Source organism: Equus przewalskii, chromosome 21 (assembly GCF_037783145.1).
Source record: "Equus przewalskii isolate Varuska chromosome 21, EquPr2, whole genome shotgun sequence".
Taxonomy (NCBI): domain Eukaryota; kingdom Metazoa; phylum Chordata; class Mammalia; order Perissodactyla; family Equidae; genus Equus; species Equus przewalskii.
Window position 1 is genome coordinate 21,730,923 of NC_091851.1, and position 17,199 is coordinate 21,748,121.

At 54.6% G+C, this 17,199-nt stretch overlaps 1 protein-coding gene across 1 annotated transcript; it reads left to right on the plus strand.

Annotated features, from left to right (window-relative positions):
- Positions 1-9,117: 9,117 nt before the first annotated feature.
- SRXN1 (sulfiredoxin 1) lies at positions 9,118-15,376 on the plus strand. Its single transcript, XM_070589027.1, has 2 exons — positions 9,118-9,334; positions 13,168-15,376. The coding sequence occupies exons 1-2, from the start codon at positions 9,140-9,142 to the stop codon at positions 13,369-13,371; spliced, it is 399 nt and encodes a 132-aa protein (XP_070445128.1). The 5' UTR covers positions 9,118-9,139; the 3' UTR covers positions 13,372-15,376.
- Positions 15,377-17,199: the final 1,823 nt, after the last annotated feature.

Here is a 17,199-nt window from a genome sequence, read left to right on the forward strand (position 1 = left end):
CCTGTATTAAATTCCTTTGCATCACGAAGTAATTTAATACAGGGAATTGGCTGCTGACAAAACTGATAGAAGGACTTCAGGGGCGAGCCCTCAGCTGGACCCCCAGAACATCCTCACAGAACTGGCCCACCAGCTAAGTTGCTGGCTCCTCCACAACCAGAGCGGGGGAGGCAGGAGGCTCATGGAACCACTGAGTTCAAGAATACAGCACTATAGGTGCGACTCAGGGACCAGGAGGGCCCTGCCACTACCTCCATCTCCCATCTCCCGCTATGCTGGTGGCTCGATGATGGAACGCTGTTACGGAAAAACTTAGTGCCTCCAGGACCATCTTGCCAGTAGAAAGTGACGAGGTAATAAGAAAATGGCCCCTACCCACTTCTGCCATCCGAATTCAGCAGAAGTGCATCCAACCAGCAGAACCCACACCACTGTCAGTAACCTTGCTGCAAGGAAGTCTGAGAAATGCAGTTTTTAACTCTCCAAATGCAATACAGAATGCACCCTAGCGGGAGATGGGAGTGGATACTGGGTGCCCGGTGACTATCCGGCTCAGCTGTAGTGGTCTATCATCCACCCATTCCTCCTTCCTTGATTGGCAGCCATGCAATCTGGGGACTGAACATCAGCGTAGGGGGTGGTCTTGACTGGTCAAAGAGTAATCTCATCCCCCATGGGCTGAGAAATGGGTATATGCCTCAATTCTGGCCATGAAACTTGAGGGGAGTTTTGCTGGAAGCTTATTCAAAACTTTGCTGCTTCCTTTCTTAAGAGACAGGAAGCAAGGTCTCTCTTCCCCCCAAACATGAACAAGGGAGCAGGTCATCTTGTGACCATGGAGGGAGCCAGCCTTAGCATGAAGCCCACACCCTGGGCGGCGGAGCGGAGGGAAGGGAAAAGCCCACGTTCCTGATGAGATCAGGGAGCCACTGAAAAAACACCTTGAAGCCCGCAGCATATGCTGCCTCTGGACTTTGCAGTATGTGACGTGAGTAGCTTTATTGTCTGAGTCAGCTGAATGGGTCTCTGTTCCCTGCAGCCCAGAGCACCTCAACTGGCACGTGGATCCAGTCTGCTTTCCATAAGTCTCTCAGAGGAAGACCTCCGCGATGCGACTTTCTGGTCTCCTCTTACTGTCTGGCTGCTCCACCAAGCTAGTCTCATCTTCCTGCACCCCAGGAAGGAAGCCACTTCCTGTTCCTTCTTGTACGTTTGTGTCCCTAAAGGTTCTCCCCCTGACTCCTCTTCTCACGGCATGCTCTCATGAAGCAGTCTCATTACGCCCCTGGCTTCAGTTTCCACCCACATGCAGATGACTTGCAAATTTACAGTTTCCATTCCGACCTCCTCTCTGAGCTGCAAATCCACCCCTGCCTGCAGGCGCCCTCCACTTGGATATCCCCAAAGCACCATAGACCAGCCTAAGTCTGAAGCCGAGATGTGGTTCTCCCCCAGGGTTTCTCACTTCCATGAGAGGCACCAGCACCCAGCCAGTCCTGTAGGCGTCAAACCCAGACGTCATGTCCGCTACCTGTCTCCTCGACCCTACCACCCAATCCATCACCAGGTTCTGTCGATGTTTCCTCTCCATCTTCTCAGTCTCCACCCTAGTCCATAGCTACAGTCATCTCCTACCTGGACAACCGGACCCCCTTCTCACTGGTTTCCCTGGATCCACTCTGCCTCCACCACCTCCCTTCCTCTCTCCACAGCAGCCACAGGGATCTTTTCAAAAATGCAGATCTGATCACATCACTCCATTCCCCTTTCTGCTTAAAACATTCCAGTGACTTCCCACTGTGTGTGTGGGAAAAGCAGAACCTGCTTAGGGTGACTTTCAAAGCCCTACTTTGTCTGGCTCTTTCCATCACTCCAGCTGAAACTTCAACCATGTTCCTCTTCCCTCTTTGAGTTCCAGCCACCTCTCTTCAGCAATTTTGTTCCCTCCTGCCACAGGGCCTTTGCATAAGCTGTTCTCACCACCAGTAACATACTCCATCTGCACTGCCATCACCACTACGCTTCACTAGTTATTGCCTTTTCATCCTTCATCTCCCAGCTAGGTGGTCACTTCCTTCCTCAGGGGCCACATGCTGTTCATGCAGCACTTACCATCAATGTACGCTTTTCCTTCAATCAGTGTGATTATTTCATCATTGTCTGTCTCCCCCATTAGACTATAAGCTTCATGAGACAGAGACTGAAGTGTCTTTTTGCTCATCCTCTAGGTCTAGTACAGTGCCTAGCCAAAAGCAGATGACCAGTAAGTGTTTTTTTAATGAACTACATACATTTAACTCATAATATGCCTTAAAAACATCTCTGTCCCTCAGGGCCATAGCTGATGGGTTCAGATGTGGGCATCTGACTAGAAGTTGGAAATTTCCTCTCCCTTTCTCTGAGTCATAAGACCTGTAACTTGAGCGCTGCGGCTTACTTAGCAGCCTCCATTCCCTCCTTCCACAGTAAGAGAACTCCACCTTCAGCCAAGCACACTGCCTCATTGAAGACTACATATCCCAGCTGCCCTTGCAGCCAGGGGTGGTCGTGTGACCAAGTTCTGGTCAAGGACACGCGAGGGAAAGTGTTATATGTAACTCCTGAGACAGCACCCTAAAAAGGAGGGGGTCCTGTCCTTTTGCCTTTCCATTTCTGCCCCCTCTTCCAGGCTGGCACTTCAGCAGCCATCTTGAACCAGGAGGTGACCCTGAGAAGGAAAACCTTACTCTAAAATGATGGAGGTGACAGAGAGAAAGGGCCTGTGCCCCTAGTGACCACGGAGTCACCACCCCAGCCCCCGACTTCCTACTTCCAGATTCTTCTTCATGAGAGGAAACACTTTAGAGTATTTTAAACCTCTTTTGTCAGCCTCTCTTACTAAAAGCCAAACATAATCCCTGTTGACAGCCACGTTCCTGTCACGTGGAGGTGATCTCTCTGCCAAGTGAGAGACGGAGAAAAAAGCCTCTGAGCTCACTTTTCCCTGCAGCCCAGCTTCAGCCCACAGTCAAGGGAGTAGCAAGAGGTCTCATTTTCATTAAGCTAATTCCTGGTGGCTTTCTCCATTGCACACAGGAATCCTGGCTAACACATCGAGACTAGTCTGGAAGTGCAAACATGGAGAGACCTTCGAGATCTATTGTTCATTTGAAATGTAATCGAACGGCTCACATTTATTGAGCACCTACAGTGTGTTGGGACTGTCCTAAGGACTTTACCTACATCGACTCTTGTCATTCTTCCAACAACCCTACCAATTGATGCCACTGTTATGGCCATTTTGCAGGTTAGGAAACTGAGACACAGACAGGTGACTGGCCCAAAGTCACACATTTAATAAGATGAGTGTAATTTTAACCCAGACAAGGTGCAGAACTAGGGAGGATGACCCATGAAGTGCCCCTCTGCCTTGGTTTTGTACCCGATAGCAAAGGCGGAGACTTAAGTGCGGTGGGCTATTTGGGAGGTGCTCCCAGGAAGCGGGAGTGAGGGGGCGAGAATGGGACAGAGGGTGTTAGTGAGGTCGCAGCTGCAGCAATGGGGCTGGGACTGCTGGTCTCTGAGAAGGGTCCAGAAAGGTCCAAACGGTCTGGAATACCTCTCGCAAGTGTCCACCTCTGATGACGGAAGACGGGCTTTTACTCTCCAGCTCCTGTCCCCACTGGCAAACCCCCCAACACCTCGGGGATGTACCGGCGAGTGGGCAGAGTCCGGCAGGCATGCGAGATGTCGAAGACACAGGCAGCTTGGGCTGGGAAGCTGGCCGTGCTAGGTGAGTCCCGGCGCGCACAGGACTTGCCACCACAGCTTCGGCTGAAATCAAAGCTGGCCCAAGGGGACGTGACACTGCCACCCAGCCCTTCGCTCCACCCTTTCCTCATCAACAAACCTCACATTCGTTCAGACATCCACCCATCACTTAACCCATCCAGGTGGCTCAGAGGAGGCAGAGCCCAGGGGTGTGGTCGATTGGTCTCCTCTAAGTCAATCACAGTCACCAGAGGGGGTGACAGGTCTCAGCACCCAGGCTTAAGCCGCTCAGCACACACACATGTCCCTGGAGAATGTTATTAATCCCGGGTAGTCACGTGACTCAAGCCAGCCCAATCATGGCTTTAAATCCATCATCACTGGGGGAGAAGTTTTCTCTCTCTTCTCCAGGATGTGAACTGCTATGGACTGAATGTTCGTGTCCCCCTAAAGTTGGTACGTTGGAACCTAATCCTCAGTGTGCTGGTGTTAGGAGGTGGGGCATTGGGGAGGTAAGTAGGTCATGAGGGTGGAGCCCTCGTGAACATGATTAGTGCCCTTATAAAAAGAGACCCCAGAGAGCTCTCTTCACCCCTTTCACCATGTGAGGACACAGCGAGAAGATGGCCATCTATGAACCAGGAAGTGGGCTGTCACCAGATTTGGAATCTGCCGGTGCCTTGATCTGGGACTTTCAGCCTGCAGAACTGAGAGAAATAAACGCTCGTGGTTTAAGTCACCCTGTCACCAGCATTTTGTTACAGCCGCCTGAGCTGACTAGGACATACACAAAGGAGGTTACCCCAGTTGGCACTGGCAGCCATCTTGAGACTAAGAGGAGAAGCAGTTTAAGTGCAAAGCTGCCTCAAGACCCCAAGGAGGTGTTCAGAAGCTGCAGAAGAAAGAGGCAAACTTTCTACCTAAAATAAGAACAGGAACTTGAGGATTAGTAAAGGGGAGAAAGAGGAGATGGACGAGAAAACTCAAAGGGAGAATGGGACCGGGCAACATGGCAGAATGCTGCAAGCCAGTTGTAGAAAGGGACAAGAGCCTTCAGGGGCAGGGAAGATGAGATTTATGTTCCCTCTGTGGCACAGTAATCCTTTCGTCTCCCCAAGCAGCCAGGAAACTCCTCCGCATTCTCGAATGCCTGATGCACCAGATTCTTTGCCAAAAATGAAAGAGAAGGGGAGGAGCAGGGAGCCCGGGGAGCAGGATGGGGAGAGCAGGCGGTGAAGGCCTTCAGCTGCGAACAACAAACACGGACGCCGGCTGGTTTGGACAGAAAAGGCATTTATTGACGTCTTGCCCCTTATTCCCTTGGGCCCCCTCTGGGGTCACCACAGGGAGGCAGCGTCATCAGCGAGTGCTCAGAGGCTCGCTCGGTCCGAGTCCAGAGCAGCCCAGAAAGGGCAGCGATTTAACATCCTCAGGCTGCCCTCAACTAGGGAATAAATATGCAGCCCCCATCCCTTAGAGGGAGAACTCTGATGCATGACTCTGATGCATGGGGTCTCACGCATCAGAACTGTATGGCTTCTTGAGTCCCCAGCAGGAGTGAGCCTCGGTTGTCCACCAGGTCAACCGACTCAGCAGTGTACCCTTTATCAGCATTTCTCCATTCCCCAGAACTTCCTGGGGTCACCTCCTACTGCAGAGGTGTCTTCCAAAGATGGTCACAATGGTATCTCCCCGGTGGGGACAAGCTCTTTTAGAACCACGCTCCTCCTCCCATCGTGAGATGGAGCCTCTGTCCCTTCCCTTGGTGGGGAGGGTGTTGTGACAGCTCCTGCAGACAGAACACTGCAGAAATGATGCTGTATGACCCCCAAGACCAGACTGGAAAAGGCCATGAAGCTTCCGCCAGGTTCTCTTGGGACGCTCGCTCTCGGAAGCCGGCTGCCATGCTACAAGGAAGCCCAGGCCACATGGAGGGGCTCTGGCTGACGGGCAGTGTCATCCGACACAGGTGGAAGTGACATCACCTCTCGATGATTCCAGCCCCAGCCATTGAGTCGCCTCCCGGCTGATGACCCAAACACTGTAGAACAGAGACAAGCGGTCCCCACTGTGCCCTGTCTGAATTGCTCAGCCACAGGACCTGGGAGGATAATAAAATGGCGGTTTTATGCGACTGAATTTTGCAGTGGTTTGTCTTACAGCAACGGTAACGAGAACATCTCCCAGACCAACCACCTGCACATGAGTCCTTGTCTCAGGGTCCACTTCTGGAAGAATCCAGACTTAAACAAAAAGAAGTTGTGTATCTCCCAGAACTTCTCCAGCTTCCAGTTCCAGGCTTACGTTAGCCCCAGTGGAAGGCACGCCTCTTACTCCCAAGAGACTTGAGTCTCGGTCTCCTTGGTCAAGGGGCAGATGGGCCAATATGATGCAACAGTTGGCTCGGCCGGCTCCCCTTCCCCCTGGCCCCCCCACTATGGGGTCCGCCCCACCGACCACACGTCCTGAGAGTGGGGGAGGGAGGATCCCCACAGGAAAACTGGGTCACAGCTCCCAGGCCTCGCCAGTTCTCTTCAGGGATCAGGGCCATGAACTTCAGGGGAGGATAAACCCTCCTGAGCCCAGAGCTGAGTGTCAGTTAAGCTACACCAATCACGGCCATCCCACTCCCTTCCCAGGGACCGGTTCAGGAATGGACACCTGATAAAATTCTTGCCAATGAGATGGGAGGAAAAGGCTCCTGGGAAACGGGGAGGGGATGGTTAGTAAAGGTTTCTTCACTTTTAAAAAGAGGCACAGGGGCTGGCCCCGTGGCATAGTGGGTAAGGTCAGCACATTCTGCTTTGGTGGCCTGGGTTTGTGGGTTCAGATCCCAGGCGCGGACCTAGAACACACATCAGTCCTGCTGAGGCAGTGACACACATATAAAGTGTAGGAAGACTGGCACAGATGTTAGCTCATGGCTTATCTTCCTCAAGCAGGAAAAAAAAAAAAGAGAGAAACAAACAGATGTCCTAACTTCCACCTTCGAAAGTTATTGTATAGTGATGTGATGCTTGGAGCTACAGTAGCCATCTTGCACCACGAGGGGCAAGCCTGAGGATAAAAACCAGAACACGGAAGATGATGATACAGAAAGATGGAAAGAACGTGCGTCTTTGACGACATAATTCAACTGCCTCTTTGCCAAGCGTGGGTATACCTACCTCCATACATCTTATTATGTGAAAAAACAAATATTCTTAGTGTTTAAGCTAAGTTGAACCACAGGTATTTTAAAACACAGATTTGATATCAGGAGTGGGGGCCTCCCTAGGCAAACCTGGATGAGCGATTCAGGTCAAATACCTATTCTCCCATTCCAGAACCTGTTCTCCTGCTTCCTCTTACTTCCTGGAATGAGGAAGTGGCTCTAGAAGGGGAAGCTTCCCCCTTGATGAAACTCTAATTCTCAATAATTCTGGGGCGTCAGCTCTACTTCCTGAAACAAAGGACAATTTAGGTGCACCCAGGGGTCATATTTTGGAACAGCAGAAAGAAAGGTTCAGGTCCAATTCATCACCACCTCAGTGTCCTAAGGTTTTCGAGTGACTAAGAACGCCACACGAATGACCAACAGCACACTAGGACGTTACACAACTCACAGGGCACTTGCCACGCGCGTCCTCTCAATTCACACTCGAAACGACATCGGTCGCGTGATGGGCGGCATTACCCCGGTTTGCAGAGGGTCAGAAGGTATCAGTAACTGGCCGTGTGGCCGTCCCCACACACACTGGGGCTACCTTCTCCAGTGTCTCCGGCTGGGCAGTGCATATGCCTTCCCCAGGCAGGTGCCAACCACGGGGCGGAGGAAACTGGACCAGACACGCCTGTGTCCAGATGGGTGTGGACCGCCCCGCCTCCTGCTTCTGCTCAAGTTGCTCCTGCTGTCTACCTTTTCTTCAGCACTGTATGTGCCAGGGACCTTTCTAAACACTTAGCCTATTATCCTCATTTACTCTCCTTGGCAATCCAAAGAAACTGAGGCACGGAGAAGTTCACCCCCATCCCGCTGTCATGCAGCTGGGAGAGCCAGGATTCAAATCCATGCCATCCAAGTGATTCTGGAGCCTACACCCTAAACCCTCACCACTTCTCTCCTCTCCCTCTCCAGGACCAAGCCACTTTCCAGTGTGGAAGCCCCTCCTCCAGGCAGCCTTTCCTGCTGCTCTCTGACACGGCCTCTCCTTCAGCACCATGGGTGTTCCTGACAAAACCAGTCACCTTCCTTGGTTACCACTATGTATGCCCTGATTTACCCCCCACTCTGACCCCCACCAGCCCTTTTCTCCAAGTGTCCCCACAATCTCCCCGCAACCATTTAACAGAGGAGAAGGCTGAGCCTCAGAGAGGTTAAGCAACTTGCCTGAGACCTCACAGCCAGGCCAATCTGTGTCGAAGCCCTAATGTTGGCATCGACGCTGATCTACACCTAGAATTAAGCCAGGGGCCTCTGCCCACGTGGCCCAGACCCCAGGTGACACGGGGTGCTGAACCTGGTCCCGAGGGGACAGAGGGCTCTGAGCGGACCAGGTGGGGCTGGCAGTCTGCAGGCGCCGCTGCCCCCTGCAGCCTCGGCGTCCACAGCTGTAAGCAGCTGGCGGTGGAGGGCCGAGCCCTGGGCTCAGGCGACCTGACCTTCATTCCAGCTGCCCTCCCTGGGACAAGCAGTTCAAGAACCACATCCGCTTCCCAGCGGTTGGTGAGGACGCGAGCACGCAGTCAGCGTGGAACTTTAGGGCGGTGCCCACACTGTCAGCAGGATTCCAGAAGGCTCCTTGTGGCAGTTTTGCTGAACCGAGGCAGCCAGCGGTGGGGAACACGGTGCCCTCGAGGGCCAGACGACCTGGACTCTAACCCTGGGTCGGCCACTTCCCAGCTCGGTGACCTTGGGCAAATCACTTACACCTCGCTGCGCCTCAGTTTCCCCGTCTGTAAAACGGGAACAGTCATCTCACCTACTTTGCCAGTTTAAATAAGTTAACACACACGCTAAGTGCCTGACACAGCACCGGATGCGGAGCGCTGCTGTTGGTATGATTACGCCTCCAGGGCTAATACCACGAGGGCTCCGACCGCCGGCGGCCAAGCACTGCGGCCTCTGCCGACTCATCCGGGCCAGGCAGGTCCCGCCGCGCCCCCTCCCCCCTCCGCCGCCCGCAGGCCTGAGTCACCGGCGCGGCCCCCGCCCTGCAGACTCACCCTGAGTCAGCGGCCCGGGCGCTCCCACTCGGGGCGGCGCGCGGAGGGGAGGCGAGCCCGCGCCCGGCCCGCGCGCTGCGGGAGGGGACAGCAGCCCCGGCCGGCCGGCCCCCGGCGCCCGCGCGATGGTACGGCCCAGCCGCGGATAAAGGCCGGGCGGCGGCGCGGTAGCGGCGGCGGCGCGATGGGGCTGCGAGCGGGCGGAGCGTCGGGCAGGGCTGCGGGGGACCGGGGGGCGCCCGAGGGGCCCGCGCCGGGCGGCAGCATCCACTCGGGCTGCATCGCCGCGGTGCACAACGTGCCTCTGAGCGTGCTCATCCGGCCGCTGCCGTCCGTGCTGGACCCGGCCAAGGTGCAGAGCCTGGTGGACACGATCCGGGTGAGGCCCCGGGGAGGCCGGCCGGAGGGGGTGGTGCGCCGGGCAGGGACGTTGCGCTGGCCGCGAGACGGAACTGGTTCCAGGAGAAGGCTCCGCCGGAGCTCAGCGTTTGCTGTGTGACCTTGACCGGTGGCTGGGCCTGTCTGAGCTTCTGTTTCCTCACTTAAGCAAGGAGGGGATTGGACGAGATCATTAAAATACGGATCGCTAACTCATAAAGATAGCTCTTCGAGTGACCCAGGAGCTGGTTGTTTTTTTTTTTTATAGATCTGAGCTAACATCTGTTGCCAGTCTTCTTTTTTCCCTTCTTCCTCTTCTCTCCAAAGCCCTCCTGTACATAGCTGTATATTGTAGTTGTGGCATGTGGGACCCCACCACAGCGTAGCCTCATGAGCGGTGCCATGTCGGCGCCCAGGATCCGAACCGTGAAACCCTGGCCGCCCCGCCCCCCCCCCCCCCCCCCCCCCCGCCCCAAGCAAAGCGCGGGAACTTAACCACTCGGCCACCGGCCGGCCCCCCAAGAGCTGTTGTAAGTGTCTTAGCTTTTTTATGGCAGCCCTATGAGATAGATATCACTTCTGTTCTTCTTTTACAGAGGAGGAAACTGAGGCACAAGAGGATTTAAGTAACTTGTCCAAAGTCAGACACTTAGAAAGGGGCACAGCCTGGCCCCAGAGCCCAGCTGCACGGCCACCACACTATCCAGAGATAAGCTGTGATGTCACTTCTGAATGGGACAGTCAGTGGCAGTGGGACTGGGCATGTCCTGTGTGCTGGGAGGGCCCTGTTTGAACTGGAACTGGGAGAGGACGGGTGAGCCCCATCACGAGGGTGGGTGTTCAGGAATGTCGTTGTGATCCTGGCCGGAACTTTGGGGGAGCGGGGAAGCTGTGTCAGGGGAGGCCTCCATGGCATCGTGCCCCCTTCCCCTACACCCTTGGAAGGTGACCATGTGAGACCCAGAGGCCCCACCAAACCCCTCTACAGGGCCCCCAGGTGTCTTTCTGTCCTGGGATTTGTGCCACAGGGCCTGCTCCCTCACTGGGTCAGGGCTCCGCCTCCCTGCCCGCCCTTGCTCACGGAGCCCTGGCCCCTCTCGCTGTGCCCTTGACCTGAGCTGTTTCCACCTGAGTCATTTGTTTGTTCGTGTTTTATTGTCTGTCTTCCCACCTCATGTGAGCTCCACAAGAGCCGGGACTTGGCTGTATCTTAGCTGTTTCCTCAATGCCAGCCTGGGGCCTGGCTCTTTGTGGAGGATCTAGCCCTGCGTCCCCTCTCCCACCCCTGGGCCTTTGCACAGGCCTTTTCCCTTGCCAAGAAAACTCTCCCATCTCTTCTTTACTGTTTCTAACTCCTTCTTGTAGCATTGTCTTCCCTGGTGGCCTGGATTAGGGCCACCTGCATGCCCACCAGCATAGCTCTGCTCCTGCTGGGTTTTTTTGTTTGTTTTTGCTGAGGAAGATTCACCGGGAGCTAACATCTGTGCCAGTCTTCCTCTCCTTTGTATGTGGGTCACCGCCACAGCATGGCTGATGAGGGGTGTCGGTCCACACCCGGGATCCAAACCTGCAAACCCAGGCCCCTGAAGCAGAGGGCACTGAACTGAGCCACTAGGGCACCAGGCGGGCCCCTCCCTCCGGATTTTAATGGCCCCCTCCGATGCCTGTCTCCCATGCTAGAACCATCTGCTGTGAGGGCAAGACCCAGGGCTCTTCTTTGCTTACCTTGTGTATTAGTTTTCTGTGTCCACTAACAAGTTACCAGAAGCTTAGTGCCTTAAGACGACACAAATTTATCATCATACGGTTCCACACTTCGCAAGTCCAAAATGGGTCTCCCAAGGTGTCAGCAGGGCTGCATGCTTCTCTGCAGGCCCTGGAGGAGAAGCCATGTCCTTGCCTTTCTGGCTTCTAGAGGCCAACCCATTTCCTTGGCTCGTGGCCTCTCTCCTCCATCTTCAAGGCCAGCAACCTCAGACCTCCTGTTCTGCTTCTCTTCTGCTTTTAAGGACCCTGGTGATTACCTTAGACCCAGCCGGATAACCCAGGATAATCTCCCCACCTCAAGATGCTTAAGTTAATTCCATCTGCAAAGTCCCGTGTGCTCCAGGCATTAGAGTGTGGCCAGCTTTGGGGGCTGTTGCTCTGCCCACCTGCCATCATGTCCCCAGCGCCCAGCACAAGGCCTGCCCTGCGCAGCTGCCCCTCTGTAGTGCTCCCTTCCCGGCATGCTGTGGTCCGTGACTCACCTGCATTGGCTCCTTGACTCCTCCTCAGCAGCCCCATAGAGCATCTGTTCCCATTTCACAGGTGAGGAACAGTGCTCAGAGAGGCGAGGCCACTTGCTCAGGGTCCCCCAGCTGCTCTGTGGAGGAGCTGAGATTCAAATTCAGGTTTGCCGGATTCCAGAGCCCCAGCCCCTAACTGCTGGGCCTTACTGCTTCATAATCTTTTCTGGAATGAATGGACAAATGAATCCATCCAAACAGCACAATAGGAGAGAACCCACCCGCCAGTGGCGTGACGCCTGCTTGGCGGCTCCCACTTCAGCGGCCTCCCCAGAGTGCTGCCCCCACCCGTCCTGCCCCAGGCCTTCCCTACCAAGAGGACCACCCATCTCCACCCGCTGCCCAGCCCCCAACCAGAAGTCCCCTTGGATTCCCCTCTTTCTCTTCTCCTCGCATTCACCCCTTCAGCCATCCCCTCGGCATTGCCCCCTACATGTCCCAAACCTGCCCACCTCTCTTGTCCCCTCCATGTCCTCATCTGGGCCAGCATCTTCTGCTGAGGCTCACCTCTGGCCTCCCTCTCTTGCTTTGTCCACCCCACTGAGCCTGCTCACCCATGACAGCTTTCTAGAATATTCATCAGATCATGTCACCCTCCCTTGTTTAAGACGCTGCAGGGCCTGCCCACTGCTCCTAGAAACAAACCTGCAGAGCATGGCTCATGCTGACTTTTCTGACCTTGTCTACTCCTCAACCTGGCGAGTCCCCTCTGGTCATACTGGCCTCCTTGCCATGCCTCCAACCCAGTGAAGTTGTTGTGGCCTCAGACCTTTAGAGTTTGCTGTTCCTCTGCCTAGAATGCTCTTCCCTCACAGCGTATGTTATTGAGCGCTTTCCTCGTACCAAGCATTGGTCAAGGCATTTTACACATATGAACTCATTTAACCCCACAGCTCTGGGAGATGGGTCTGTTTTCTTCATCCCCATTTGACAGATGGAACAGCTGAGACACAAAGAGATTTCAGGCCCGAGGTCACACAGCCGTTAGGCAGCAGAGCTGAGATTTGAACCCGGCAGTCAGGTTCTTACTCTAAAGTGTTCCACCTCTCCGTCCTCCCCCGTGGGCCTCTGTGCTCAGGCCTCCGCTCCAATCTCACACTGGAGAGGCCTTGAGGAACCCCGTCGCTGTAGCGTCAACCTGTGGGACTGTCTTCCTCGCGTTTATTACCGTTCACTTCTTCATTCCATCGGCCCCTCTAGACGGAAGCCCCGTGAAGGCAGGGGCTGTGCCTGCCTCATTCTGGCAGTCCCGCACCCCGGAGTCTAGAACAGTGCCAGATACGTAGGATGCACGTGCTGTGTTGGTAATAGTTAACAAGCTGGTGTCTAGGGGATAAAGCACTGCTCTGCTGGCTCTTCCCCTGGTGTCAGTACTCTCACTGCGACAGTCCCAAGCTGATGTCAGCCAGCTCACAAGCTTCCTGAATCTGTAACACGCGTCTCTCACAAGCTAGCGCGGGCCAGGGCGAGCGCCCTGCGGGAGGGAACGAGGTTAGCAAAGTCAGCTCTGCTCACTGCGCGCTCACCCTGTGCCCCTTCTTTCCAGGAGGACCCGGACAGCGTGCCCCCCATCGACGTCCTCTGGATCAAAGGGGCCCGGGGGGGCGACTACTTCTACTCCTTCGGGGGCTGCCACCGCTATGCGGCCTACCAGCAGCTGCAGCGGGAGACCATCCCCGCCAAGCTTGTCCAGTCGACTCTCTCAGACCTGCGGGTGTACCTGGGCGCTTCCACGCCGGACTTGCAATAGCAGCCTCCTCGGCACCTGCCACCGCTCCCAAGAGCCCAGAAGACGCGGTGGCCTCCGGTGGGTCGGGCCACACAGCGGGCGCAGGAGGGGTGCGTTCTCTCCAAGCCTCCGGGAGGCTCTGACTCTCAGCACCTGTTTGCCAGCTCTTGGACTCACAGCCGAACAGTGTGGGAGCCTCAGTTCCCTCTGTGGTCATGGGGTCATGGCCTCGACCTTGAGGGATTATTGAGAGGATGACACGAGAAAGGAGATGGGTTTGAAGAGCCACATGCTGCTGGCTCCAGATTCCCAAAGACAAGGATCCTGCTGCATTTTTGTCTTCATATATCCTATTTTTATGGAATACACTCAGCTGCAAGTAAAGGACAAACTAGCTTACAGTGGCTAAACAAAGAGAAGTTGTGTTTCCGCACAGCATGAATTCTGGAGACAGCTGGCTGATGGTGTTGGTTTAACAACTCAGTAAAGGAGGGCTCACATTTCTATTATCCTTTTGGCCTTTCCCTCATGGCTTGTTACCTCATGGTCACAGGATGGCTGCTGTACCTCCAGGAATCACGTCTGTCTTCAAGGAAGAAAGGAGTGGGGGAGGAGGAAGGGCCAAGCCAGCTGGACTTGTCGACCTCTCTCATAAAGTCAAACCTTTCTCAGAGGCCTGCTTCCTGCTGTCTCTCCCTGCATATTTCCTTGGCCCAAACCAGCTACCGTTGCCACCTCTAGCTGCAAGGAAAGCTAAGACAGCAGGAACAGAATTGTCATAGTTGAGTAGACCAGTCACATCCCATCTCCGGGGACTGGCACGCAGCCTTCTGAAATAAAATTGGGATGCCACTGCCAAGAGGGAAATGAGGGATCATGCATTAGTTAGTCAGGCTTTGCTGTGTAACAAACCAGCCCAAAACTTAGCAGCGAAAAACAAGTCATTTACTTGCCCACGGTTCTGTGGGTTGGCCGTTTGGGCTGGGCTCATCTGGATGGTTCTGCTGACCTCGCCTGGGGTCATTGTGGGGCTGCGTGCTGTCAGCTTCACTTCACTGGGGCTGGGTGGCCTCCAATAGCCTTACTCCCTGGTCTGGCCGTTGGCGGGCTGTTGGCTGGGTGACACGCTCTCCTTCATGTGGCCCGTCCAGCGAGTCAGCTCGGGCTTATTCACATGATGGCCTCAGGGTTCCGAGAGTGAGGGGAGGAGCTGCAAGGCCCTGGCGTTTGAGCCCAGAAGTGGCACAGCATCCCTTCTGCGCAATTCTTGTCATCAGGGCAAATCGTAGGGCCGGCCCCAATTCAAGGGGCGGGGAAACAGGCTACACCTCTTAACGGGAGAAACTGCAACGAATTTGCAGCAGTTTTCGTCTATCACACATGATTCTGCACAGGCAAATAACAGTATTTCCCCCTCCGTTTCTCTCTCCTTTACACAGGGCTGTGCTCCACCCAGGCTGAGGTCTCTCAGCCATTGTCCTGGCCCCCCAGTCTAGGAGAGTTAGTGATGGGCGTGCGGTGGCTCTCTCCACTCAAGCAGGAGCATCTCTCATTGTCTGCACTGGTGGGAGGGGTGGGCCCGGTGGGACACTCCGAAGGGGCTTCTGAATTCCTAGAGTCCGGGGGGAAGGGAGAGGCAGAGCGAGGGTGCAGAGTGAGGTGGGCCCTGCCAGGGGAGCTCGGTCACTTGTGTTTTCGAGTCTCAGTGTCCCAGCTCAGTATGGAAGACGACAGCTTTCCCACCCATTCTGTGTCCAGGGAGAGACAACTGAGGCGACCAATAGAATTTGAAAGGAGCATAGTCCCAAATGCAATGTGATATCCTGGATTGGGTCTTGGAACGAAAAAAGGAGCATTGGTGGAAAAGCTGGAAATCTGAATAAAGTCTGGATTTCAGTTAATGATCATAGAGTAGTGCTGAGGTTGGGGTAGGCTGGCTGCGGAGTATATGGGAACTCCCTGTGTTATCTTTGCAGTTTTTCTGTAAATCGAAAATCATTCCCAAATAAAAGTTTATTTGATAGAAGGAAGGGTGTCATTGCTTTTAGACCAATGGTTCAGGTTCTCAAACGGGTTTGCTTAAACTCTGATGGCTGGGCCCCACCCCCGGAGTTGCTGACTCCGTGAGTCTGGGGTGGAGCCTGAGAACTGGCTTTTCTAGTAAGTTCCCAGGTGCTGCTGCTGCTGCTGTCCAGGGGCCACAGGCTGAGAAGCCCTGATCTAGTCTGCGCCAGTTATTTTCGAATGTGGTGGCACACCCTCCACACCTGGTGGGCTGGGTCCCAGGAGATCCGTGCTCTGGGACCGGCTTGCGCAGCCATTCATCATGTGACATTGGACAAACCCGTCCCTGGGGGCTTCTTACAAGCTGTCAAATGGACTGTCTACCCCCAAGGTTTGTAGCGAGGGTCAGAAAGCCGAAGACAGGCTTTGTAAACTGGTGTGTGCAGTGCCACCGTCTCCCGTAAGTGATCACCTGCTGCATCCGCTGGGCTAGGGTGACAGAGTGCTCGCCCCTCCCTGACAGAGCTTTCCGTTCTCGCAGATGAGACGCGAGCTGGTAGCGCTGGGGGCCCTGCTAGGCAGCGGAAGGGGTTGGGAGCTGGGTTTCGAAGGGCGAGACCTGCCGGCTGCTCTCAGCGGAGCCCGCGAGCTGCGTTTCCCGCTGACGCCAGCAGGTGGCGCCGCTCGCCGGCCTGCGGGGCAGGGCTGGACTTCCAGCCCCAGAGCAGCGGTCTGGGAGGAGGGGCCTGGCTGGGAGTCTGGAGTTTCAGGTTCTGCTTATCCTGTCCACTCTTGCTCTGTGGCCTTGCACACGTCACGGCCTCTCCAGGCCTGTCGTCTAGTCTACACTGGGGGTGCTGGGCCAGATGGTCCAGGGTCAACAAAGGTAGCACCTCCTCCAAGAAGCTTCCAGATCCTCTAAGCTGAGCCATATGCCTCTTCTGGGCTCCCCAGTCCAACTGTGTGTCCCCTCCCTAGACAAACCACTGCCCCCCAGGAACTTGGGTGCAATGAGAGGCAGTGTGTAGGGACCCCTTGGGCCTTTCACTGCCCTGCAACCCACCCCCTTCACTAAGGCAGGTTTTTAAGACTTTTTTAATTTCACAAGTTATATGGGAGTATATTCACCTTTAAGACATTAAGATATAAAAATGCTAAATAATTAAATATGTAAAAAATAAAATATTAGAGTCCAGTTGCAGCCCCAGTCCTGGTTGCCCCTGTGCCCTCCCTACTTGGGGCGACTACCTTCATGAATTTGGTGTATACCCTTCCAGACCTTTTTCTAACTTTGTAGCGGTGTATGTGTGTGGAAGTAAAGAATGCTTTTCTTTTTCCCATTACTTTGCAGATCGCATTTCTTGCCTGGCATGTGCCCTGGCCATCAACCCCATTAGTGTCTTTGCTCTTCTCCCAGAGTCTCCTCATTCAGGTCACTTCGTCAGAGGGGCCTTCCCTGACCACACTGTCTAAAACAGCCCCCTCCCCCATCATTCTGTCACCCTACTGAGTTTTATTTTCTTCATGGCATTTCTCACACTCTCTGAAATGATCTTCCGTGTCTGTTTATGTCTGTCTCACCCACTAGAATGAGTCTTGAGGCAAGACTTGATCTGTCTTGTTTATCACTGTCGGCCCAGTGCCAAAAACTGTGCCTGATGTATGATAAGTGTTCGATAAATATCTGCGGAATGAATAATTCCACGTAGGTCTAGCTCCTTCTTTTCATCTCTGCAGCACATTCCAGGGTCTGAATATAACCATTTTGTAGTCTTTCTCCTGTTCATGGGCATCGGGGGTTCCAATTGCCCTCCGGGGTGGCTGTTCAATGTGCCTTTCCCTCAG